Source organism: Coptis chinensis, chromosome 7, assembly GCF_015680905.1.
Source record: "Coptis chinensis isolate HL-2020 chromosome 7, ASM1568090v1, whole genome shotgun sequence".
NCBI lineage: Eukaryota > Viridiplantae > Streptophyta > Magnoliopsida > Ranunculales > Ranunculaceae > Coptis > Coptis chinensis.
The window spans coordinates 80,197,035-80,223,914 of NC_141462.1; the positions used below are offsets into that span (position 1 = coordinate 80,197,035).

The 26,880-nt window shown below is 40.3% G+C and overlaps 1 protein-coding gene across 1 annotated transcript; it reads right to left on the minus strand.

Annotated features, from left to right (window-relative positions):
* Positions 1-10,538: 10,538 nt before the first annotated feature.
* Positions 10,539-11,258, minus strand: LOC147489206 (uncharacterized). The gene has a single exon (XM_086574594.1). It carries the CDS (start codon positions 11,256-11,258, stop codon positions 10,539-10,541), a length of 720 nt encoding a protein of 239 aa, XP_086430720.1.
* Positions 11,259-26,880: the final 15,622 nt, after the last annotated feature.

Consider the following 26,880-nt stretch of genomic DNA (forward strand, 5'->3'; position numbering starts at 1 on the left):
CTTAGTAGGAACTTTTGATTTTGAATCAACAAGATCATTAATGAAAGCTTGTAGCTTCTCACCCTCCTCAAAGTCTGATATGGTTTGGTCTTCTAAGAACACAACATCTCGACTTCATATTACTTTCTTGTTAATCGGATCATAGAGTTTGTAGCCAAACTTCTCATCCCCATAACCCAGAAAAATGCATTGCTTGGCTTTGTCATCAAGCTTGGATCTCTCATTCTTTGGAATATGAACAAATGCCCTGCACCCAAATACCCTCAAGTATCTATAATCAACATCTCTGCCTGACCATACTTTCTCTGGATAATCACTATTCCATTATGTTGCGGTGTTTTTGGAACGGCCTGCTCATGATGAATCCCATGACTCTTACAATACTCTTCAAACGGCCCTATGTACTCACCCCCATTATCTGAGCGAATATACTTTAAAGGTTTTCATGTCTCTCTTTCCACCATGCTATGGAAAGTCTTGAACACGCCAAGTACTTCATCCTTAGTTTTCAGACTATATGCTCCATATCTTTCTTGACGCATCATCAATGAGAGTCAAGAAGTACAAAGCTCCCCCATGGGACTTTACTTTTATAGGACCACATAAGTCAGTGTGAACTAGCTCAAAGACATTGTCCTTTCTATGAGATGAGAATCTTTGGAAAGACACCCTGTGTTGATTTCTTACCAAATAATGAGTACATCTATTTAAATGTGTACCTTTGATGTCTGGCAAGGCCTTTTGCTTGACAAGAACTTTCATACTTTTTTCTCCCATATGACACAGTCTCTGGTGCCATAGTTCAGAGGAAGTTTCTTCTTCTGCCGCATTTACTTCTGCTTTACACAAACTAGTCTGTGTTTTGTAAAGAGAGCAAGTTTTCTTCCCTCTGGCTGCAACAATGGAACCTCTGCTCAGTTTCCATACCCCGTTACCAAATGAATTTAGAAAGTCATCATCATCTAACTTTCCAGCGGAAATTAGGCTTAGTAGAATGTCAGGGACATGTCTTACATTCTTGAGTGTCAAGGTGTAGCTGACATTGGTTTCTGCATGAACATCACCAATTCCTACAATTTTTGAGACTCTAGTATTACCCATATTTACCTCATCAAATTCACCACAGTTGTAGGTAGTGAAGAATTCCCTGTGCGGTGTGACATAATAGGATGCTCCTGTATCTATCACCCACTATGTATCCTGGCATGAGGTACTAAGACAGCACACACCACAATCTGACACAATTCCCACTAGATCATCATCTACTAGTGCGGTAGTATCTTTGCCTGTGTTTTCATTTCTCTTTACCATGTCTTCATGTACACAGTTATTCTTCTCATCCCTCTTTAATATTCTGCACTCATACCTGAAGTGACCCTTGGTGTCATAATAGTAACATTGCCTCTCTACCTTAGGAGTTCTAGCTTCACCCCTAGATTTGCTTCTGTCGTCACCTCTAGAATGAGATGGTTTTCTACTTTTACCTCTCCCCCGCTTCTCTGTGACAAATATCTCTGAGTGAGAGGAGCTGCTTCTTGAACCCCTTCTTGTTTCCTCATTCAACAATGCCCCGGTAGCTATCTCCATGGAAATAACTCCATCCTTAGTGTCCCCGTTGAGAGAAACTGCTAACGTCTCCCAATTGTCGGGTAGAGAGTTCAATAGGAACAAAACCTCAACTTTGTCACCTATATCAATCTTCATCAAATGCAACTGATTAATTGTATTCTGTACTTCATTAAGATGCTCAGACGTTGAAGAACCTTCTTTGTACTTCGTGTTGGCAAACTTCTTAATGAGCAGCACTTTGTTTCCGTCCGACTTCCTGTCATAAAGGTCTTCGAGTTTCTTCCACAAGCCAAAAGCTGTAGTCTCTTGGGATACATAATGGAAGACACTGTCGTCAATCCACTATCAAATATACCCAATGGCTTTTCTGTCAAGCTTGCTCCACTCTGCCAAAGGAATCACTTCCGGTTTTTCTCCTCCATTTTCAACAGGTTGTGCCAAGTCCTTACAATATAGCATGTCTTCCATCTCGGTTTTCCAAATAGTGTAGTTTGCTCTATTCAAACTAGTCATGCGAGTGTTCACGGAATGGTCCATCTCTACAAGTTATTTTAACTCAAACCTTATCTTAGGAATTTCGTCAAACACCTTCCGAGAAAGATTTAGATAACAACCTAGGTTAATCCAACCTATCTCTGATACCACTAATACCGATGCCAATCTATCCCCACTACACATATAACTTGTACTTGAACCAACTATTACTCCAGACAAATTCTAAACTACAACCAACCTAGCATGCCCAACTCTCTAAACAACTATCAACAACAAATAATAATGTAAAGAGAAGAACAAGCATACCACAACACAAAGATGTACCGTGGTTCGGCCAATGGTGCCTACTTCCACAAGAGCTAATCATTTTATAAAGTGGGAAGGAAAATTACAATCACTCCTTTCAGTTTCTCACCTTACTAGATCACTCATCTCTCCTTACAAGCTTTTCTGGATGCAAAGGTTTTATGTCAATCTTGATTGCTCTCAAAATTGGGTTTTCTCATACTTGTGTTGTCTTTTTCGTGTGTTAAGATTTGCTAAAAATCCAAACCTTATATTGCAAACTCAGCGGTTTCGCAAAAATAGAAACTTGCGGAAAAATAGACATGGGCGCGGGCGCACTCTTGGCAAGGCCAAATCCGAGCGAGCGCGCTCTCAACAACTTGTTCGATGCACCAACAATTTGGGTGTGGGCGCGCCTTGGGCTAGACCAATATGAGCGTGCGCGCTCAGACCTCTTCACGCGAACATTGCGGATTTCTCTCCTCTTCCTCATGTGAGGGATAACGCCAACACATACTCCATGAGAACACATTTTACATAAAACTCTAGAATGCAAATACGTACCCTAATCATCTTCGTTAATAAGTAACTTGAATTCATGATTTCTTGTATTGATCTGACATTCAGCCCAAAGAACTAGCTACTCGTAACTGGTTCCTAAAATAAAAAATTGGGCAGAAATCACTAGGACTCTCCTCAGGAAAAATTATAATATGTACTGTTTGCTTTACTTTGTTCAACAACCTCTCAAGTCTAACCTGGAGTATTATAAGACTAATCACAGCCTCAAACACTCGAGTGACTCAAGGCTCAAACATTTCCAGTTGTACTAATATACTCATTAAGAAGTGAGTTAGTGAGACTTCGAATTAATAGAATCCCATTATCTTATGTCAGGAAGGGTTGAAACTTGCAAAAAAAAAAAAGTCCAAGAGTCCACTACCTCCACCCCCATCGCTTAATCCTCTTCCTCGTCCTACAAGTCTTCAGCCAGAGAATCTATCAATTGAATGGTCATTTTCCACATCTTCTTCATCGTAGTCCTCTAATACCCAATTTTCTCTTTAGTGGTTCCCTTCGCTCCTCCTTCTCCTCCCATTAAACTTTCAAGCTTTACTCTTTAAGACCTCTCACTCTCTCCTCCTTCCTTTTAGCCTCTCAAAATATTTTCGCTCTTCGCGACCATTTCTTTTCATAGCACCTCTCTTCGACCTTAATCAACTCAAGTACACTACTTAGTAGTGCTTCTTCACTTACGAAATTTTTTGGGTGTTCTCTATTTTGGCTAATATTAGCTTGTGAACTTAAATGATTCACAACAAAGTAGAAGTAACTCAATAAAGTGGTTCAGTCTGTATATATAGGGTCCCCTGTATATATGTGTGTGTTTATATAAGCAAAATATCAGTATTCATACACTCTCGTTTAGTAAGACTGAAAACAATAGATTCCTATATATTGACTTTAATATAAAATGGAATGTGAAAATATTTAAGGTAAGGAAGCAGCCATACTCCAAGCGGGGTGTCAACAGTAAGCGTCAATCTATAGTCACTTTCGTAATCCTTGTATAGAAGATCTAAATACATAAAAGGAAAATAACACTAATAATAACAACTGGAACAGTAAAAAAAAACTAAAGATTTTATTACCTCTGCTTTCCTTGTCGATGTCCACGTAAATACGTGCACTTGTAAACTAGGAGGTAATCTTCTTGTGTTAGTGTGTGTTACAACTCACATTGTGAATCGCAACTGTAGTAACCTCTTTTTCACCCTCTAAAACTCACCTCTTTCTCCTTTGTTCAACCCCCTCTTCTGCACCTCTCACCTCCTCTTTTTTCCTCCTTTCTCCTCTTTTCTCCTCACTCCACTATTCTCTTTATACCCCCTCTCACTCCCTTGTGGCCCTCCATTTGTCCCTCGATCTCTCGGTCCATCTGTTGCTGTGTGTAGGGTTTTCGTATGTGCCATAAGGTTCCCCCCCATACCTTATGTCATGCGCGTATCACGCTTGCCTGACTCTAGGCTCACCCCACCCTTGACTCGCGGCCTTCCCCTATCAGCTCTAGGCCCTAGGTATTCATCCCCTTCCCACTATATTCCAGTGGTCGTGACCTTGCTAGGATGCCTCCCATTCCACTTTCTATCCTATTTCCATGACCATCTGCCGCCGGTCATCCGGCAGTCATAATTTGGGCTGCTACAATACCCCCTCTCGAGTCCGCGAACCTCCTGAATGTTTGCGGAGTCAAGAACCCCTCTTTTCCCGTGTTTTTTTCTTGTCTTATGTTCCACGCTTAACTATCCCTCTTACACATGTCCCACGCATGCACGGTTTGAATCACCTTGTTTCTTGTTCCCCCACGTGTCACGTTTTCTATAGTCCATTTATTGGCCCCTTGGTTTATGTTCCACTTCTTTTACCATTTTACCCCTTTCCTTCTTCAAATCTCGCTCTCTCTCCCTCTCTCATTCACCTCTCACTCTCCTCCTCGTTTTACACCAGACACCATTTTTTATCGCTCCCACTCCTCCCTCATTATCTTCACCTCCCCCTTGCTGTTAGCCCGTTTTACCTCTTGGAGTTTTTCTTCCTCCTTCTTTCTCTTCTCAGTGCTTGCCCAGATGCTCGTTCTTGCCTTTGGATCATTGCATCAGGTTGGTTGTTTTTCTTTTCCTTTCTCTCTTACATTTCTTTTCGCCAAACAGTTCATCTTCCATCACTCCCCCCACATGTCGGACTCCCAATCAGAGGATCCGACGTCTTCGCGATCCAATATGATGGCGTCCCCTCCTCCGGTCGGATTCCACTGCGGCCCCCTCCACTACTGGGCGGCCCTTTAAACTACCTCCGCCTCCCCCACGATCCCGTCGACCTAACTTAGAAGCGATTAGGGTTGGCTATGACATACCGGATGACGTCCTCATCGAGCACGTGCCTGACGTGACTCATTTTCCTCATCTTGTTCCCAATAGACCGGGGTGTCTAGTGGCCACGGTCGGTAAAATTATCTCGGGTTTGAGATTCCCATTGTCTTTATTAGATGTTGAAGTGTGCAACCATTTAAATATTCCCCCTTTCCAAGGTATAGGCAATTTTTGGCGTACTATGTATGCCGCGAAACACTACAACCAAAACCGTGAGCCCAAGATAGTCCTTCGCGACATCATTTCACACTACTATATACGAAAGAGCACCAAGGACGTGAGGATGGGATATCACTCCTTCTGTGTCCGTCCCGACAAACAATCTTTTGTTCTTCAAATCACCACTTCAGATAAAACCTGGCATCATTACCCCTTGTACGTCTCTGGTAATTTTCTATCCGCAGATATACCTTCCGACGTGACTCTTAATCACCTCACCTTTCTGACCTGTGGTAAGTTCCGTTACATATTTCTCTTTCTTATGTACATTATGCCGCGGAACTAATTCTTTATCTCCTTAGCTTTTGCACAGGTTGGAAGACTAACTCCAAATCCAGCTTCTACGCCGGGGTCACCTCCACGGTATTTGAGCAAATCCGCAATCTGGGCCCCTCCCAAGCTGAGGTTCTCGGCATTGATCACTCTCTAGGGACTCCCCTATTGACAGACCCCGCCTTACACACCCTAGGTAAATACTCTGCTCCCTTCTATCTCCCACCGCCACCTAAAGAATGGAAGCCCCAGCTTCTCCTCCTCCCCCACCAGTAGCCCATCCTGCAAAAAGCAAATCCCACAGTCGCAGCTTTACCAGGAAACCCACCAAGGCCCACGCCCTCGCAGAGATAGTACGAAAAGCCACCGCTGACCTTCCCTCTCAATCTTGTAGATACACCCCTTAGTCCCTTCGCTCTATCTCTGATTGGGAGGATCAATACATCTCTCCAGATATCCCTTCTGTAGATTCATCACCTCCTCCCATGGATATCACTAAGATCCGGTTTTGACAATGACTTTGATGACGAAGTGACGGAGGTTGCTGCTGCCACATCTGGCTCTGTTCCGCTTGACCCCTCTGCGACAGTGAGCCTTCCTCCGGCGAGCCCCCTCTCAAGCACAGTAGGCATTCCACCTCCACTGAACCTACAGCCATGGCTCTACTCACTGCCCAGACCCACCGTCTCGGCAAAGATACCACCACCACCAGGGTCCGCATCTCCCGAGATGTTTTTCCCCACCTTCAAAGTACGCGGTCGTCATGTCAACGTCTTAGATTCTGCTTTGGAAAATCTGGCTTGGCCTACGCAGATACTGGCACCTTTAAACAACACCGCACCTCACTCTACGCCGGATGGGAGAAGGTATCCAGCTTTTCCCTTGTTCATTATTCTCTTTTGTCTTTGTATATTCTAATCTCCCCGATGTTTGAAGTTGAGCCTGGACATGTCATATATGATCCGCGACCTCTTCTCTTCTTTGAGGACCGTTGAGTCCCTAGAGAAGGAGGTTGGCGGTCCCAGCGGGTTGAGGGCCACCTGTGTCTGCCTCCAAATAGACCTTGAGGCCGCGACTATGGCTAAACTTTGAGCTGAAGATGAGCTGAAGACAGCTGAAGCTACCCATTAGAAATTCATGGATGGAGTAAATGATCGCTTGAGTAAGCAGCGGGAAGCCCTTCTCCTCCAGCACACTGAAAGCACCAACGCCCTCCTCTTGCAGCACACCCAAGACATGGAGCAACTGCAGATAAGTTTCAAGGCTCAAGCCGACAAGTGGGTGGCTAAAAAGCTCTATGAAGAACATGCCCATCTGGTTAAAGAAGGTCGCCTCCTCCCAACCAAGCCTCAGTCTCCCCTACCCGAAACTCATGATGTCGTGGACCTCATTGGGGCTACTTCCCACTTGCTATCTGAGGATCCTGTTGAAGTCAGTTCCCCTCCAGACCCTGCCGCGACCTCCCCTGAACAGACGACCCCTGCTAAAGCTCCACTAAATGACTTGGATTAGCCTCTATGTTGGCTATCCCCTAGCTTTTCCGATTATATTTGAATGTACCTTATCTGTTTTGTAATTGACTTTGATATTGGTAGTACTCAGTTGTTATTTTCATGACGTTTAATTACTCGATTTGAATTGCTTTGCTTCCCCATCTTGTTTTTATCTCTATTTGTCTTAATTATTGTATTAACTGTGGTTCCCCCATGTGTGCCTCAGGCACCTCCTCCGCGAAGGACTCGTCTCGCTTCACAGGCTCTAGTAAGTTATACATCCCGTTGGGGCAGCTCTTTCTACCCCGAACTCGATCTGGACCTCTCATCCATGAAGGACTCATCCCCTTCGTTGTCTCTCTCTTTAGATGATTTTGCAAATTGCTGGGTCTTTTTCTATGCCCCCATGTGCGATTTGGGCCTCTCATCCGCGAAGGGCTCATCCCACTTTGCAGGCCTCAGTAGGCCGTGACGCCCATTAAGGACAGCTCGTCCTACCCCTAATTTGATTTAGGCCCCTTGTCCACAAAGGGCTCCTTTCCCTAAGTGGTATCTAATGTGACTATTTGAAGTATGCGTGACAAGATATTTTCTCTCCTCAAAAGTGCCATTGTATTATATATTTACAAACGACTCCAGTGTTTTGTTCTGGATCCCCATTACATTCACGTGTATAATTTTTTCAACATTCTCACATTCCATGGCTTTTCTATTACCTTTCCCTCCGCGGTCCGCAGTTTGTATGTACCAGCCCTTCCTACGTCGACCACTGTATAGGGCCCCTCCCAGCTTGGGCCCAACTTTTCGTCGTTCTCTTTTTTGGTATTGGGTGTCACTCATCGCACCACTGAATCCCCTATCTTGAATTGCCGCGGCTTGACTCTCTTATTATACTGTCTCTGAAGACGCTGGTGATACTCCTCTAGTATGATGCATGCCGCATCCCTTCTCTCTTATGCCAAATTCAAATCGGTTGCTAGTATGTTTTCATTCAAACCCGCTTCCACTGCCTTTGTTCACGTTGTGGCTACCACCATTTCCGGGGGATCACGGTCTCAACGCCGTAAGCTAGAGAGAATGGAGTTTCACCGGTGGATGTTCGCAGGCGTGGTTCTATAAGCCCATAGAATGTTATTCAGTTCGTCTACCCACACACCTTTCTTATCCTCTAGCTTTCTCTTGAGATTGTTCATAATGGTTTTATTATAGGATTCCGCCTGCCCATTGTCTTCAGGATTGTATGGAGCCGAGAACCCTTGTTTCACCTTGTATGCTTGTAGGAACGCCTGCACCTTTGCTCCCGTGAACTGAGTTCCATTGTCCGCAATGATAGTATACGGCAATCCAAATCTACATATGATGTTTTCCCATAAGAATTTAATCACTTGCGCCTCATTCACCTGCTGCAGGGATACAACCTCTATCCACTTGGTGAAATAGTCGGTGGCCACTAGCATGAACCTCCTTTTACCACTGGTTATGGGCAGCGGACCTACTATATCCATCACCCACATCGCGAATGGCCATGGGCTTGACACGTGATAAGCACCCAAAAGTGTATTATGAAACCCCATTGAGACATATAAATTTGGTTAACTATGTGTTTAATAATCATAAAATAAATATGTTTTCATACTTTTGCAGGTATTCGCGATGAACATGGAAATATGGTTTAAACCCGCGATAAAGCACGAGGAACAACATATATATGAAATCTTCCAAATCCGCACAGAAGCATCAAACTTCCGAGGCTCCTACCTCTTGAACCAGGACTCCAAATGCGACAAGTGAGATGCTCAGACAATCAGGGCGATGAACTCTACGCATAGGCGGAAGTTGTAAAATTGCCCAAATACTGGACCGCCACTGGACTGCACATAGGACCCACTATACGGGCCCGCAAGATTGGATGAGTCATCAATCATGGAGCATGTCAAGACAAAAATGACAAATTATTGGTGCAAAGTTGACACCTTGCATGTAATTAATTAGATTAGGTGTTAATAGTGAAAAAAGGCAAGGTGTCACTTTGTTTTAATGTGGTGGATAAAAATGGAGTAAATGTGGTTTGATGTTTCACATGGGAGGAAATGAGATGTCTCTCAAATGAAGAAGAAAACAAAACAAAGGGGGGACACTCCATTTACTCCCTTGACTTCTTTTCCTTACCTTGTATTATTTTAGTTCCTTAGTCATTCATATTATTTAGTTTTTTGTTTGGTAATAAAGCTTGTAATAGTTTTAATGGAGGAAACCTTGGTTTTCTTCTAAGAAATAAATAAAAAGCAAGTGAGTTTAGTTAGTTTTTTTTCTTCTTCTTTCTCTCTCTTTTGTTCTTCTAGCTTGTAATTCATCATCCCAAGGATCATGGGCTAACTTCTCTTTTGGGGAGTTAATCCATCTCATGTGAGAGAGAATATTTGTGGTTGGCTTGATAGGTTGTTAGGAAGAACAACTAGACCTACATCCTATCCCAAAATGATAGTTGGTGTAGTGTCTAGTTAGGAATCAAAGTAATGAGCTTAGAGATAAGTCATTGCTTGGTTCCACTTGCTAGCATGTATGAACTCTTTAATGAGCCATACATGTTAGGGATCAAGTTTTCTTCCATTAGGGCTTGTCTATGAGTCTAGGAAGAATCAAATGAACCTTTTCAAATCAACAACTAAATGTTATTTTCACATGAGGAGGATTAGCTCTCCACCTTTTCTTTACTAAATTGAATTTTGTATTAATTGCATGATTTCAAATCTTAATGTTTTTTTTTCTTTAATGTTTGTATAGGAAAGAAACCTAGCAGTAGTAGTAAACTTACTCACTAGTTCCCTAAGAGTAACAACCAATTTGTAGTTGTCCTAGACTTTAGGTTGGTTTGAATCCTTATTCCAACTTTACGAAACGAAGATCGTGAGTAAGGAACTTTGAGTTCGCTTTCGCATCAAATTAGAGAGTCAAATCTCTAAGTAGTAAAAAAAGCTAATATCAACACACTATGTAGTGGTTCTGTTGGTGCAAAGATCATATGAGCAAATCTCTGACATTTATCACATCGCTTAGCATATTTCACTGCATCCATCTTCATATGGGGCCAAAAGTAGCCCTGCGTTATCAATCGGTGCGCTGTGGTTCTCCCCACTGAATGGCTTCCATAATCTCCCTCATGTAACTCTGCTAGCACCTCTAAGGCCAGCCTTGGCCCGAGACACTTCAACAAAGGCCCGTTAAAGTTCTTTCGATATAACTCTCCTTCTAACAGAACGTACCTATGAGAAGATTATTCCAATCTCATACTCTCCTTTTTATCCGTCACCAAGTCACCAGATAAAAAGCACTTGATAGGATTCATCCAACTCTCCTCTTCCTCCTCGGTCTGACATACCTCCACCACTTCCTCTGTGTTGGGTTTTTCCAATCTCTTTATATTTATCACTCTCTCCTCATACCCGGGTATTACCGTGGCCACATATGCTAGGGCATCAGCATGTCTGTTCTCGCCGCGACCCAAATGCACGAACTTGATCTTTACAAACCTGGTGGATCTCTTTTGTAACACTTTTAGATACCTTGCCATCTGCGGACACCATGCGGCTAACCCCCCATTCGCCTGACATACTACTAGATTCGAGTCCAAATACACCGTCAGCTCTTTTACCCCCACATCCTCAGCCATTCTCAATCCCGCTATCACCGCCTCATACTCTGATTCATTGTTAGATGCCACGAATCCTAGTTTCATGGTTAGTTCCATCCTGTTGTTATATGGTGTAACCAATATAATCCCTATCCCACTGCATGCATCCGTGGCCGATCTATCGGCAAACACTCTCCACCCATTTCTCTTGTCCCAAGGGTCCAAGAAATCCCGCTTAATGGTTTTTTCCGGCTCCATGACCATCTCTTCTCCCCAGGTGGGATCCTCCGCTAGAAATTCTGCCACAACCTGCGCCTTCTCCGCAGTCCTGATTTGATATTGTATCTTGTAAGAACTCAACATTACTGCCCACTTTAGCATTCTCCCATATTTTTCCACTTTTAACGCTTGTTTTAAGGGCAAATTTGTTACTACCACTACCAAGTGCGCTTTGAAATACGGTTTCAACTTCAAGGCAGAAAAACCAACGCCAAAGCATACTTTTCGACTCTACTATACCGGGTCTCGGCATCCAACAACGTTTTACTTTGGAAGTAAACCGGCTTCTCTATTTTACTAACGATTCGAACTAGCACTGAGCTAACTACATATTCCGTGACCCCCAGATACAAGTAAAGTTTCTCTTCCTGTTCAGGTAGTGACAACAGAGGAGCCTTGCCCAGATAACTCTTCAATTCCTGAAATGCCTCCTAACACTCTGTGGTTCATAAGAAATTTGGAGTGTTTCTTAGCAACCGATACAGCGGCCTACACTTGTCTGACGACTTAGAGATGAATCTGTTCAATGCTGCGACCCTTCCCAAAGTCTTTGCACCTCTTTGATGTCCTGCGGCGATGTCATCTCCACCAAGGCTCTTATCTGCTCAGGGTTAGCCTCTATCCCCCGGTAAGTAACAATGTAGATCAGGAACGTCTCCGTGGTCACGCCGAACATACACTTATATGGGTTGAGCTTCAAATTGTGCATCCGCAATATACCGAACGTCTCCTTCAGACCCTCTAAGTTCTCCTCCTCTGACATGCTCTTCTCCATCATGTCGTCTATGTATATCTCAATCCCCTTTCGGATCTTGCTTTCAAACATTTTCTCTCCTAGCCATTGAAATGTAGCCTCGGTGTTCTTCAATCCAAACGACATTCTTGTATAACAATACGTCGCACCTCCTACCACAAAGCCTGTCTTTTCCTGATCTGTCCCATACATCGCGACTTGGTTGTATCCCATAGACGCATCCATGAAAGAGAATATTTTGAACCCTGCAGTTCTATCCACCAATTCATCCACTCTCGGCATGGGGTAGCTGTCTTTAGGACATTCTGAGTTAACATCGGTAAAATCGACACACATACGAACCTTGCCATTCTTCTTCGGTACCGCGACCATGTTAGACAACCAGTCGGTGAATGCCACCTCTCGTATTATACCAGCTCCCTTCAACCTCGAGACCTCCTCACGGATCCCTTCGGCATATTTAGGCCTATATATTTTGTCTCACAGGCTTAACATCTTTCTTTATATACAACTGATGACATGCGAATCCCGGGTCCAACCTTGTGACATCCTCAATCGTCCATGCAAATACCTCTTTATTGGCAGACAAAAATTGTACTAATTTAATCTTCCACTCCTCAGACAAACTAGAACCTATTGATGTGAACTTCTCCTCCTCCCCTTCCCCTAAATTTACTATCTCTATCTCATCCAGGGTCTTCGGCCCCTCTGCCGACTTAGCCTCTTCCTCCCCGGAGGCACATTGTAATTGCTATGCTTGCCTCTTCCTGGAATGCAAAGTCTCTCCCTTTGATCTACGGACCAATCACTTCACTGTACTCTGATGACTGTTCTTAGCCGTCACCTGATCACCGCGGACCTCATACACCCCGGTCGGGGTAGGAAATCGGATCACTTGGTAGTAGGTGGAGGGAATCACTTTCATCTCATGAATCCACCTTCTTTTCAATATTGCTTTCAATATTGCGAATCGGCATCCACCACCTTGAACCGAGAGAACACTGTAATCGGTCCTGTGGTCACTGGGAGTAAGAGCTCCCCCAGAGGCTCAGTCATGCTTCCGTTGAACCCATACAAATTGGTCTGCGAGGGTCTTAGCTGCTTCCTTTCTATCTTCATTTCCTCCATTGTCCCTCAATGATCTATACATCTCACTAGCAATGAATACAGAATAATCAAGTCAAAACCTAAGCTAATATATGCATAATAATCAATTATCTACGAATAAACATATATACAATGAGTAATACTATGAAATGCACTAACAGGTTCGTTTCTAAAACTTTGGAATAGCGTCTTTAAGTAGGTCCTCACATAAATGTCAAGACAAAAATACTCTGATTTTTCCGCTCAAGTTTCGCTACTCCAGTGTGCAGTGGGCACACTTTACCTTACAATCTCAATGACACACAAGGAAGCCGAAGTCGATCAAATACATCTGCCACTTACTATCACACTAACCTATTCCTAATTGAGCTAGAGGTCTTTATTAGGTATTGTGGGGATTATGTGATGGTTTAAGAATGAAGAAAGTGGATATTCAAAAAGGACAAGTTTGAGATAATAGAGTCTTCATATTATGTAACTAGAGAAAACCTTGTTCTTACTTTGCTTCTACACTTTGTTTCCATCCTTAGCCATTTTTTTTTCTTTGGCTTTTGACTCCTTTGATTCTATTTTTAGAGTTCTAACTCTTTATTTTATTTTATTTTATTTTATTTTTATATTTTATTTTTCTTTTCTTTGGATGGAAACTTTCTTTTCTTATTTGAAGCAACTAACAAATTTCTTGATTTCAAAAGTCTTTTTCTTTTCTATTTTTCATCTCTATTCTCAGACTCATCCAAAGAATGGGTAGGTTGATTTTTTATTTTGTTTTGTTTTTGTAAAAGGTTAAAGGATTTGTGGTTTATGAAAGGCTAAAGAAAGGTTCAGAGGGGACTAGCGGAAAATAATTCATAGGTTTGAATTTTTGGCTATATCGATCCAAAGAAGGCCTAAATTCTCGCTTAGGATATGGTACAGTGATCAAGCAAGTGGACGTGTGATTTCTTTATGCGGATTTTACTTCTCCCTTATGTCATTTCTCAAATGTTTCACTCATATAAGGCTTTAGGCGATATTCTCACAGAATTTGTAGAATAAGTACTCTAGCTTAGATTTCAGAAACTTACTGCCAAACAATCATAGATACTCATGCAATATATTTATAGAAATATGCAAAGATTATTACCTACATATTAACCTAAGTTTCTAAAAACTATTATAATGCAAAAGCTAACGTGAAACTTCTAGATTATTAAGAGCATAGATAAAGAAACAATACCAATATTCATAAGTGCATAACATAACTTTTTATTTATATTTTTAAATTTTTGAAATTTTTTCTAGAAAATAAGCGCATATTGTACATATCTATGTCGTAACAGATGCCTTAATTACACGTGTTTCTATGCCACCCCCAAACAAGAAGCATGCTTTGTCCTCAAAGTATTGAAATAAAAAGGGTAGAAAAATACATTGGAAACGCGTGAAATTTTGGAACATCTGTGAAACAAAGTTAAAACATACTAATATAGAAAAAGAAAAACAAACGCAACTCTATATGAGTTCCACCCGTTATGGGGTTACAAGAAGTAAATTGCTTGGGACGTAAGCACACACGAACTGAAACTAAAAACTTACCTTAACTCCATCGTTTAAGCGTCATCCTCCTCCTCTTCTATAAAGAAATGAGGTTCCTTCGCATCCTACCATGCCATGATGATTTGCCAGGCTTCATGCCATTTATCATCTACGATCGCTAACATGTTAAGTGTCACTTGGTCGGATGGGGTGTAAGGTGCAACCTGATGAGGTTATATCCTCCACCATTGCCAAGTCATTGCACAGAAAGATCGAATAATATAATTGGTGGGTCTCACAATGTTGACCCCAACCCAATCCGTGAAGTAGGCACAAAAATAGGGAAGAAACATAGCATAATACGATAAACTAAAACAGGCATAAGAAGGTACTTATGCCTCATGCTATGGGCTCATGCTAAACTAGATATTAAGGTTTGGGGAATATTATAAAGTATACGTCCCCCAGCTAAAGCAAGGAAAATATCACAAATTTTGTCATTCGCAGAAGAATAACGCATTCCCCTCTAATGTTTAGCATGATCCAAAATATAACAGTGCCCACGTTCATGGACAGGCTTCCAAGGGCGACGTTATATTTCCTTTGGTCCTTTATTCTAAAGATTCCTGCCCCATAATGGTCATGCAAATTCTCGTAGTTATAAAGGTACATATTATTGACCAAATAGGCTTGTGAGTCTTGTATTTCAGCAGGCATAGCAAGTCCAAGAACAAAGACTAGCAAGAACCTGGTAATTTCCATTGGTTCATCCTCAATGGTGATAGAGAACACTTGTTCTCCATCCGATCTATCAAAGAACTTACAATTATCATAAAAATAAGATGTAAGTGCCAGAGAATAATGTCCATCAGGTCTTACCATTATCGGTTCCCAGCCTACGTGTATAATCACCTCCCGAAACCAAGCACCATAGGTGTCGCTTTAGAACAAATCTTCAAAAGACTGCTCTGGTATGATTGTGGGAGATGTCATCACAATAAACACACTCTAGAAGTGCTGCAAACAACCCTGGAACAACTCACAAAAAATCATAAATTTCCTGGGATACGAAGGTTAGGGCGCGGGGTGCGCTCCGGAATAGCCTTAGTAGGGCGTGGTCGCACTTAGGTCTAAATCGAGTTACAGTATTTTCAGCGCTAGGCGTACTCAGAATTGGTCTTGCTAGGGAGCGAGGTGCGCTCCGTGTGTGAAGAGCAAGATGAAGTAAAAAATAAAAGGAAAAATGTAGAGGTTCAGGGTGAGAGATGAAAGTGAGATGTGTGGGTTTTGTGTGTAGAATGAATCAAGTATATATAGGGTTTTAGTTTCTAAATCGAATCGACAAGTTACCAAAAAAAATTTAAGGCAATTGTCGAAAACAAAATATTTCCAAAACCTAAAATGGAAATAACCCATATTCTTTATTCCAAAACAAACCTAATATCTTTTAGATTGAATTTAGAATAGCAACTTCCTAAGTCATTGAAATTTCATCCTACCACAATATCTAATCATAGCCACACCAATAATAGCAACATTCTCGACCAACTCATTGCAAAATTACTTCTAAAATGGTGGATCAGATAAAAGCAATGCTAAAAATTATAATACCACCCCCAAACAATTCGAGAATGTGGGATTACGCAAAAATCATCGCATACTTAGACAAAACCCAATTTAAATTAAAATAGAAATTCAAATAACAATTAACTACGAAATTCAAATTTAACTACTGAATTTAACAACTTAACATCCAATCTACTAAAAACAATAAAAACAACATCAAAACAACAAAGTGAGTCTTTTATAGTCAGATACTCAAGACTATATCTAAAACATATGTATATAATGAACATGCAGTTTACCATATATCAACAACCGAAATAGTTGTGGATCTTGCCATAAATAATTAACATGGAATGCACCCCCAAACAGAATGAAGCACCAAGATTTTCTACGACACAACTTAGTGAAATGAAAGCGAAGTCTGATAGACCTAGAACGTAACCGAGCATACACCTTCTTCTTCATCTTTAAACAAAAGGGTGTCAAAGTGAATGATCGTGAGAAAATGGATGTTTGTGGAAGATATGTTGGATATGTATAAGTTTTATAAGGAAAGAATGGAAAAAATGGGAATGTGGGTTTAGCATAAAACTCATTCATGGTGTAGGTAGGAACTATCTCAATTCTGAAAATGAAGGTATCAAGTGCCTTTTCCTTGGGAATTATTTTCGTATTAGGAGGATTTAGAAAATTATGAAGCACAGGAGAAACAAGAGGGTCAAGTGCAAACTCAAGGTTCCTTTGAAAAGGTGGAAGATGGGGAAAATTGGTGATGAAAGATGAATGAGTGACAAGATGATGTGAGGTGGATGAATGGGGCTCGACTAGAGCTCTCAGGTCTAGATCATCAGAAGCCTTGAGATAAGCAAGACATTTCTCAATAGGTGGGTCAAAAGAATCACTGGGATAGAGGGTGAAAAATTTATCTTCCGTCATAGCATCAAGGAATGAATGGATATTGACAGGGAGGGACTCGCGAGGTGGCAAGGAAGAGTTGCAAAAGAGTCGAAGAAAATCTTCCTCGACTTCTAGGGAGTTCTCGTCGAAGTTGGAACTTCCAAAGGAAAGGAATTTGTGCATCTAATTATCAGGAAACGTGGTTTTGAAATAATCTTGAGTTAAGCTCTCGATCATGCTAACCTCTCCATCCGAAGTTGTATATAAGAACTATTTCTTCGTTTTAAAAACATTTACCTCAACAGAAAGATGGCCAAAAAACATGGACATCGAACCATCACGACAGTTTATGAGCCAAAAAAGGGCGCCCTAAAATGATCGGAACAGAGTCGTTAACGACTTCTGTATCAAGGATAACAAAATCAGTAGGATAGTAGAAATCCTGAACCTTAACAAGCACGTTTTCAACCACACCCTTAGGATACTTAATAGACCAATCAGCTAATTGTAATGTCATTTTAGTTGGTTGCATTTCCTGTAGACCTATTTGTTTATATAAATAATACGGGAGTAAGTTAACACTCGCCCCCAGGTCTAATAAAGCGGTTGTCATGTGGAAATCTCCTAAGGTGCATTGTACAATAGGACGACCAGGGTCCTTGTACTTAACGATTCCATTATGTTCGGTTAAAGTTGGAAACTATTCAGTTAAAAATGTGTCTTTAGGAATATTTGTCTTACGCCTAGTAGTATACAACTCTTTGAGAAACTTAGCATGGTGAGGTAACTTTTTAATCGCTTCGAGAAAAGGTAGGTTTATCGTTAGATTTTTAAAAACCTCCCTAATCTTATCAAAATTTGTATCCTTGTTCAACATAGCTAATCTTTGGGGAAACGGTGGTTTCTCTCTATATTTAGTATATGGATCAACAGAATGTTTAACCTTGGCTTTTTGTTTCTTAGGTTGTGGTTTAACTGGTACCTCTACTAAGGTAGGATCTTCAGTTATCATTTTGGTATCTAGTTCAATATCCGGTGTAGGGGCTATAGGTAGGGTAACTACAGGCATAGTTACGGCGTTATCAACTACTCTGCCAGAACGGAGAGTGGTGATGGCATTTAGCTCACCTACATTTGCATTGTCCTTACTAGTATTACCGTTTACCTCAAAGGCTGTGTTTGTTATTTTAGGATTAGGTATCGCTTGACCTGGAAACACATCTTTGGATTGTATTTTCTCTTGGGATAACTGCTGTAAGAAAAGTTGGATGGCTTGTAAAATCTGTTGTTGGGATTGCATAAAGGCGTCAAAATGATCCGGTTGTGGAGGAGTGTTTGTTACAGGTTGTGTGACAAGAACTATGTCACGTTGATTATTAATAGGTGGGTTGTGATAGTTATAATTAACTGGAACGATACTTCTATTATCATTATAATTATTATTATTATAATTACCCTGACCTTGTCATTGTCCTTGTCGTGGTGGAGCTTGGTTATAATTGTTTACTGGCCTAACATTTTGATTATTATACCCTGGAGGTGTAACTTGTTGATTATTTCTCCAACTGAATTTGGGATGTTGTCTCCAAGGGGCGTTAAGAATAGGATAACTATTAATTGAGAAAACATTATCTTGTTGTGATGTTTGTTGTTCATATGCGAGAGGACAATAGGAGTCGGGATGCTCAGGACTTAAACAAAAATTACATGGATTAGAGTTGACATTCATGACGGGGACAAACTTTTGTTGAACAGAAATAGCTTCTACCTTTTTAGTTAGAGATTCGATTAAAGTTTTAAGCTTAGGATCGGGTTTAATCTCAAACATACCGGCGGCCTTAACTATTAAAGAAGAACTAGCGGAGCGGGAGATATCGTCACTACCCCCCAGTTATTATTACGCTTTGTTTGATCTTCTAAAAATTTATATCAAGTATATATTTATGATGGTGTAAAAGTACCTTGAAAAAGGCTCCTTTACTGAGGAAACTACCCCCATTCATTATATCAAGTACTTCTTTATGGTGGTGTAAAAGTCCCTTGAAAAAGGCACGAACTAACGTGTCTTTCGCAAGGTTATGTTGTGGACACTCTATAAGAAGGTCAGTGAAACGATTCCAAGCCTCTTAAAAGGATTCATGAGGATTCTGTCAGAAAAAATGAATCCTGGAAAGCATTTCATCTGTCTTTAATGGTGGGTAAAAATGTTCCATAAACAATTGAACAAGTTTGGCCCATGAGTCCACAAAAATTAGGCACTTGGGCAGTTAACCAAGATGTCGCCTTGTTGGCTAGGGTGAAAGAAAATACCCTAAGTTTAATTTGTTCCGTACCAACAGTATGATGATGGAATGTGGTAAGGACTTGTTCAATCCTACGCATATGCTGATAAGGTTTTTCATGGTCTAACCCATGAAAAATGGGTAACAAATTAAATATATTTGGGGGGATTCGGAAATCCCCCACTGGGTCTGCAAGAACGATGCAAGATTTTGGGCTATCATTCAAGGCTTTGTAAAAGTCAAAGAGAGGAAACTCTCTTTCTTCAGCCATTATTTCAGGTGTAGTGTGTGGTATACTAGCTAGAGGTGTAGTGAGTGGTATACTAGATAGGCGTGTTTGTTGACGTTGATGTTTGATTATGTTAGGTGTTTTTCTTCTACCTGACCTTAATCTCATGCAAGGCTAAGACCAATCTTAACTAAACACGACAAACATCAAAACAATCCTGATATGCTAGTATAAATCCTCTAACAGGAGATGCGAGGAGTGGAAGAAAGAAGTACGTGAATGCCTCCTTGCTTCGCTTATGAATAGCGTCTTGTATACGCGAGCTCAGTGTATTTAACAAGTTAGAAACACTGAATAACTTGAAGAAACTGAAGTTGTTACTAATCGGGAAAATTGGGTTGTTCAAGAAGAGGGCGCGGGTCGCGCTCAAGTCCAACTCGAGTTCCAGCGCTTCAGCACAGGGGGCGCTTTGAAACTTGCCTTGTATGGGCGTGGGTCATGCTCAGGTCCAATCTCGAGTTCCAGACACTTCAACGCAGGGCGCGCTCAAACTTAGCCTTATATGGGCACGGGGCGCGCTCAGGCTTGTTCTTGGATTTTTTTTTTCTGAACCAAACAAGGGTGGGTGGGTTTAATAGGACTTTGGGAAGACTAACAATACTAATGTAAACAATTCTAAACGGAACTAAGATGGCAGTGGCTGCCATTTGATATAATGTAAAATGATAGTTTTACTTACGCATAAGCTATGAGACTCACACTCAAGTAAAACTAAAACTAATTTCAGCTTAATTATCAAAGTTTTCTACTCACAATGCTATTGTAATATAGTTGGAATAGAAAGTTCATTCCACTTCTAGTTCTTTAGAATTTAAGTTAACTAAGATTATCAGTTTTATCAAAGTCGATGAGAGTAATGATGGAAATTAAATTAATCAAGATGTGACAATTCAAAATACTAAAATACTAAATTGACTATATGATAATGAATTAGGAAAATTTGATTCCACCTTAACTCGACTTAATTTACTAACGAAGAATTGTTGTAATCCGAATTGCAATGCTTCCGCATAACAATTGGGTGTTTCTAATCCCTAATTGTTCATGATAATCTCTACCAACTAACAACTAGTATGTGAAGAAATCAAACCCATTCTCATGGTGAAATAATTACTTTCTAGAATGGAATAACACATTACGAACTATTCTACGCTAATCGAAATCAAGTTTCATCAAGACTTCTTCAAACCCCTCTAATAGAGGTTTTAGCCTTGAATCATTACACTTTCATTTCTTAAACAAGAATAAATATAACAACTCATTATTGAATAAATGGTTGAACTTTATAATCTAAATTAATAATAGTCTAAGATTCAAAATGGATTAAACCGAATTTAAAACTAATTTTGAACTAAGATTATGAATACTAATTATCAAATTAAAACAACTAATTATGAGTTTAAGACAACTAAATCTAAATAAGAATTGAATCAATAAACTAAATTAAAATAAAAAACTAATACTTTATTATAAAACTAAATCTGATTCTAAATAATAATCTACTTTGTTCTAAAACTAATTAATTGAATGTAAAAAACTAGATCTAAAACTAAGTTATTGGATAATGGCTAACTAAAAAACTATATTAAAAAACTAATTGACTAAGTAAAAACTAAGCTTTTAACTATTTTTTGATCTAGATCTAACTATGCTTAAGAGCTAAGTCTTTGTTTGTTAAATGGAGGAGACCAAGATCCACAAAATCGTGCATGGGCTAAGGAACCTGTTTTGGGCCGGAAAAATGAGCCCAAAACCTCAGTACTTCAGTCCACAAAGGGTTTTTCAGTTAGATTTGACTTAAACAGCTTTTTATCCACTTTTCCTCCTCTTATTAGGTTAAGACTTGGACCGTTGGAAATCTCTTTCCAAGCCGGTCGTTTTGACATAAGGTAGGCCTAATTCTGAGGTCTAGTCCAAAGATACGGCCTTTGGATGTTCTGTTGACTTTTGTGTACTGTTTCTGCCCACGTTGACTTTGACTTTTCAGCTTTGACTGGGCTTTAAAAAGGCCTTTTCTCCTTCAATCTTGGCCTTCTATCATAGAACTTCTTAGCAACCAACCTTTGCTCCATTATCTCGCAAAAGGGGCGTATTTCTACACATATTCAACTCCAATGCCTGAAATACATAAGAACACGATAATAGTACTAACTCTTACTTATTAATCATATAATTAGTCTAAAAGTAATATTGTTAATGGGTTAAAACTACAGTTTTGGGCTATTATCAGGTATAGATCTTGTAATGTCGCAATTTCATTATTGGCTACCGACTCATGTTCCCTCGTCCCTGGACGTACACCTCTCTTAAAAGCTATCACCACAGTCTTTTCATCCAAGTTCTCCACTTTCAAAGTCTCTGCCTTGAATCTGCACAAGAAATCCCTCACAGACTCTACAGATCTTTGTCTTACATTGAACAAGGCTGCGATGTCAACTACTCGCTTTTTTTGGTGTACGAAGTGATCTATGAATGCCTGCTCTAACTCCTAAAAGTTGTTGATACACTTACACGATAACCGGTAAAACTAGTCTGAGCCCTTTTAAGCTCGCCGAGAACATCATGCACCTCAACCCATCATACCGGGGCTCCTGCTGAAAATTGGTGGATGTGGTCCGCTAGGTCCCCCGTCCCATCATACCTCTCAAACCTTGGTTGGTTGAATCTCTTTGGCACCTCGGACTTCCAAACTGCGTCCGCCAACAGGTTGCAGTTTAATCCCGCCACCACCTGGCTTGCCACTCCACCCACGCCCTTGGCCTATTCCAGGTTAGCTTTTAGATCGCTGGCGATCATTTCCCTCACTTGGTCCATTGTGAGTCCAGCCACCGCCTGATCTACCAAATCTGGCCTCCCTTCCTCCTTTCTCTCTGCCTTCGACGCCTCCCTCTTAAACTCCTCTATGGTCTCCTTCTCTCTCCTTAACCCATCATTTTCTTCTCTCAACCTTGCTATCTCCTCATGTAACAGCCTCATTTTCTCCGAATCTAACACTATTGTCTCCTCCCCGCCTCGCTCTCCCCCTTCACTCCTTACTGACTTTACGTCCTCCTCGGTGACCGCCGCCTTTCTCGGTCGGTCCATTCCTCTTTTCGCCCTCGTCACCATCTCTCTATTTGTCTCTCTCGTTCTCACAGACGGCGCCAAATGTAGTAACCTCTTTTTCACCCTCTAAAACTCACCTCTTTCTTTTCTGTTCAACCCCTTCTTTTGCACCTCTCACCTCCTCTTTTTTCCTCCTTTCTCCTCACTCCACTATTCTCTTTATACCCCCTCTCACTCCCTTGTGGCCCTCCATCTGTCCCTCGATCTCTCGGTCCATTTGTTGCCGCATGTAGGGTTTTCGTACATGCCATAGGGTTCCCCCCATACCTTATGTCACGCGTGTATCATGCTTGCCTGACTCTAGGCTCACCCCACCCTTGACTCGCGACCTTCCCCTGTCAGCTCTAGGCCTTAGGTGTTCATCCCCTTCCCACTGTATTCCGGTGGCCACGACCTTGCTAGGATGCCTCCCATTCCACTGTCTATCTTATTTCCATGTCCATTTGCCACCGGTCTTCCGGCAGTCATAATTTAGGTCGCTACAGCAACCTTATATAAAAGAATGATAGACTGCAGAATATGCTTCCAAGATTATATTAGTTACACTAGTTCTTCTTTCCATTGATTTGATTATAATTGTGTAGCTACTATCATTTGCTAATAATAGTATCATCATTAGTTACCAAAAAAAAGTATGTGAAAACTGCGTACTAGGACTTGGTAGTCAGCTCAGCATTTGGTCAGCTGAATTCAAGCGGTGCACTCATTTACGTGTGTTAAAAAGTTACAAATAAGAATGTAATAAAACTATAATCCGACCTCTCCAGAAATTGTGAAAAAATAATTTGAATTTCAATATTTCAAAGTGATTAATATAATTTGAATCATCTTCGACAAGAAGCAGAAAAACCACACGAGGTCCTCCCCGAGATGAATCATGAATAGCAAAGATCTCTTCCCCGACGAAAAAGTATCATTATTATCAATGTAAAACATAATCTACGCATATCATCGCTAGTACCAACCGTTACCATAACTTTCAACAAGAAATTATTCACCAAAAATCACGACTGATTCAACAATTGTGCTTCAAGTCTTGCTTGTCTAGCAATGCTTTATCGGACCTATGTCAACTGAAGTTCATAGTTATAGGCGGTGTTATCGACCGGCTGGCCCGTGGTTTGACCTGTGTTAATCGGTTAAATTGCTCTGCAGCCAGAAGTTGAACCCCGGTTGTTTGTGTAAACCAACAATTGACCTACCACTTCTCGCTACACATTATTACTTGATAGAACCTAACACCTCAAGCTATATGACATAAATAGAAATACTTATATACACACACAAAAGTTTTATGCGGTTCAACCAAGATGTTTTTATCGGGTTGGATCGCCAACCTAGTGACCCATCCTCACACCGGGTTGAGGTCCGAAGCTAGGTTTGATAGCATTGGTTATAGGTCAATGCAAAACCATAAGAAACCGAATCATTTCTTTTCATTTTCTAGATTTTCAAAACGACCAAGTAAACCCCTTTGTTTGTAACAATGCCAATTCCATCATGTTTAGAAAAATTGACATATGAATCTGTGAAAGGTAAAATAGTTGATGATTTACCCAGCACTTGATTAGTTTAGTTGGTTCTGCTATTGAGGATTTATCGATTGGATTTGATGGTGTTGTCATTCTGTTAAGTTAGACATCTCTCTGCATATGGTGCTTTTTTCTGAGACGACTTGGTGAGTAGATGTTTCAGCTTCAGTGCAGATCTCCAATGCCATCTTAGTGTTTGAAGAAAGGCATGCATCAGTTTGCTTCTCCATTTCTATACACCCCATATCCTTGTTAGCAATTCGCTGAATTATTCGCGGATAATTTGCAAATTGAATTTTTGAAGGGCAATACATATAATACTTCCGAATGTTTGAAAGATTCGAATAATTCCCAATTTTTTGCCTTGGAAGTTGGAACATATAATACGTTTTTGGCGAATTTTTCAAAAATTCGGCTAAAAAATATAAAAATAAAAAAAATAATGAAAATTCGGTTGCACTTTTGTTATTTTTTATGTACTTTATGTCCTCACTCTTACTTTAAGTCCCCCACTCTTACATTCTTAGTGATAAATTAATCCAAAAGTTTTGCTTATATATTTTTTGGGCAAAATTTAAATGTTGTCATGACATGGTGTGTATATTTTGAAGTTTGAACTGTAATTTCAATCCAAATTAAAAACAAATAAATGAAGGCACATATGTGGACCGTTCAATTGGTTTCAATGTTTTTGTAGCTAAATTGCTTAAATATGTTTGTTATGTTGTAAAGAATGACAACTATTATTAATATTTACTAACATAATATCATTAATTTTTTACTTCTGAATTTTTGTAACCAAACGTTTAAAACGCGTATTAATTAAACACCGCATAATTTCCGTATATATTACTAATTTTTTACCGTACCGTTTTTTTGACTCACCGAATAATTCTTGAATTATTCCCGTATCGAATTTTTGCCATATCCCAAATTACTAATAAGGCCCCATTTCATTTAGCAACTTAAATAACCTGTCAAATTGTTCATCCATCCTTTTCTCATAAAGATCAAATCTGACATCTATTTTCTCCAATCTGATCAGTTCTTCCACCTCTACCAACGTCATCTTTGCCAAAAATGAACTGCTCTGATACCAATTGTCCTGTTATGAAGATATTTAATAAGAGATACACAAAATAAAATAGAGAATAAACAAAAGAAATCCCTGATTCAAAAGAATAAGGTTGGAATTTGAGCCGAGCGGCTCGAGCTCAGCTTGTTTAGTTCAGCTCGAGCTCGTTTGTTTAACTATATGAGCCGAGCTCGAGCTCAAATTAAAACTCGTGTAACAAATGAGCTTGATGAAGCTCAGCTCGTTTGACTCAAATAGTATATTTGTAGTGTAAAATGACCGAGCCACTTGGGCATGGCTCGTTTAAGCTCGGCTCGAGCTCGCTCGTTTAACTATATGAGCCGAGCTAGAGCTCAATTGAAAGCTCATGTAATTAACGAGCTGAAATTGAGCATGGTAAAACTCAGCTCATTTAGCTCGAATTCCACCCTACAAAAGAATACAGAGCCTAAATCTCTGTTTCAAAAGAAACTATAGCTTAATATTTGTTTCACTGAAGAAACTAGAGCCGGAGTTTTCACTTTTTAGTTATTAGCTTTTTTTTACAATGAGTTTATCTCTTTATTTAATACACCAAATCCAAGAGCCTCTATCTTTACCATACACGTGTTCAAATCCTTACAGACCTTAGTGTATGAACCGTTATTTAAGAATGCAAAATTTCTACAAACCGCGAAAACCCACGCACAGCAGAATTAATGGGGTTTACAGTTTTGGATTAGAGAACATACTTTTTAGATCCGGTTTTGATAACTCTGAGAATCCAAGCTTTATGAATCCGAATCAACAATCAACCCCTTAATCTTCTATTGTATTCCTTTATAATAGATTGGACGTTGTGTGGGCAACGATCTACCAACCCCTTTCTTTCTCACAAAGCTAGATCCAATTTTGATCTATCTTTCCTTGCCTCTCTTTTCTGTTCCAGTGAATAATGATTTCGGCCAAGAGAAAAGAGATTCTATTTATAGGCTACAACAGGGACCATGAGGAGAAATTAAGGTTGGGCCTCCTAACGGGCTTGGGCTTCCCATGTTCCCCCAGAACACACAGCCCAAGTCTGTCAACAAATGGTTTATTCCACTAAAGGTTATTGTTGCACTACCGCCCTAATCCCAAATTACGTGTCAACATTTATGGGCTCCATATTATATGGTCGTTGATCTCCCCATGTTTAAGATATCGAATGTTCGTTGATTAAGTCAAGTTAGTGACAACAACATCAATCAACTTCTTATGTCCTTGAGTAGTACCACTCAACCTCATTGTCATGTCGGATCAAATCCACTTGCAGGGTTTAGATGACAATCCTTATAAGCTCCTCAAGGGCACATCATCAGCCCGACTTCTTGGGGACACAGATTCCTTCTATAATCAACATCACACCTTACATACAATGTCATTACCCAATCCATCGAGTTTGTTGATTCACAAATGAATCTCACTCATTGATGATTTAAAGCAATGTACAATGCACGTTAGTGCCCATTATTATATCCGGATTAGGACGACAAACATCCATAATAACAGAGGTGTTTGTTCTCTTATATAGTCAGTATAAAGAGAAACAACCTCACTCGG

Bases quoted from the DNA above. Each gene is read 5' to 3' on its own strand.
- LOC147489206 (XM_086574594.1), bottom strand. From the start codon at position 11,258: ATGTTGAGTTCTTACAAGATACAATATCAAATCAGGACTGCGGAGAAG.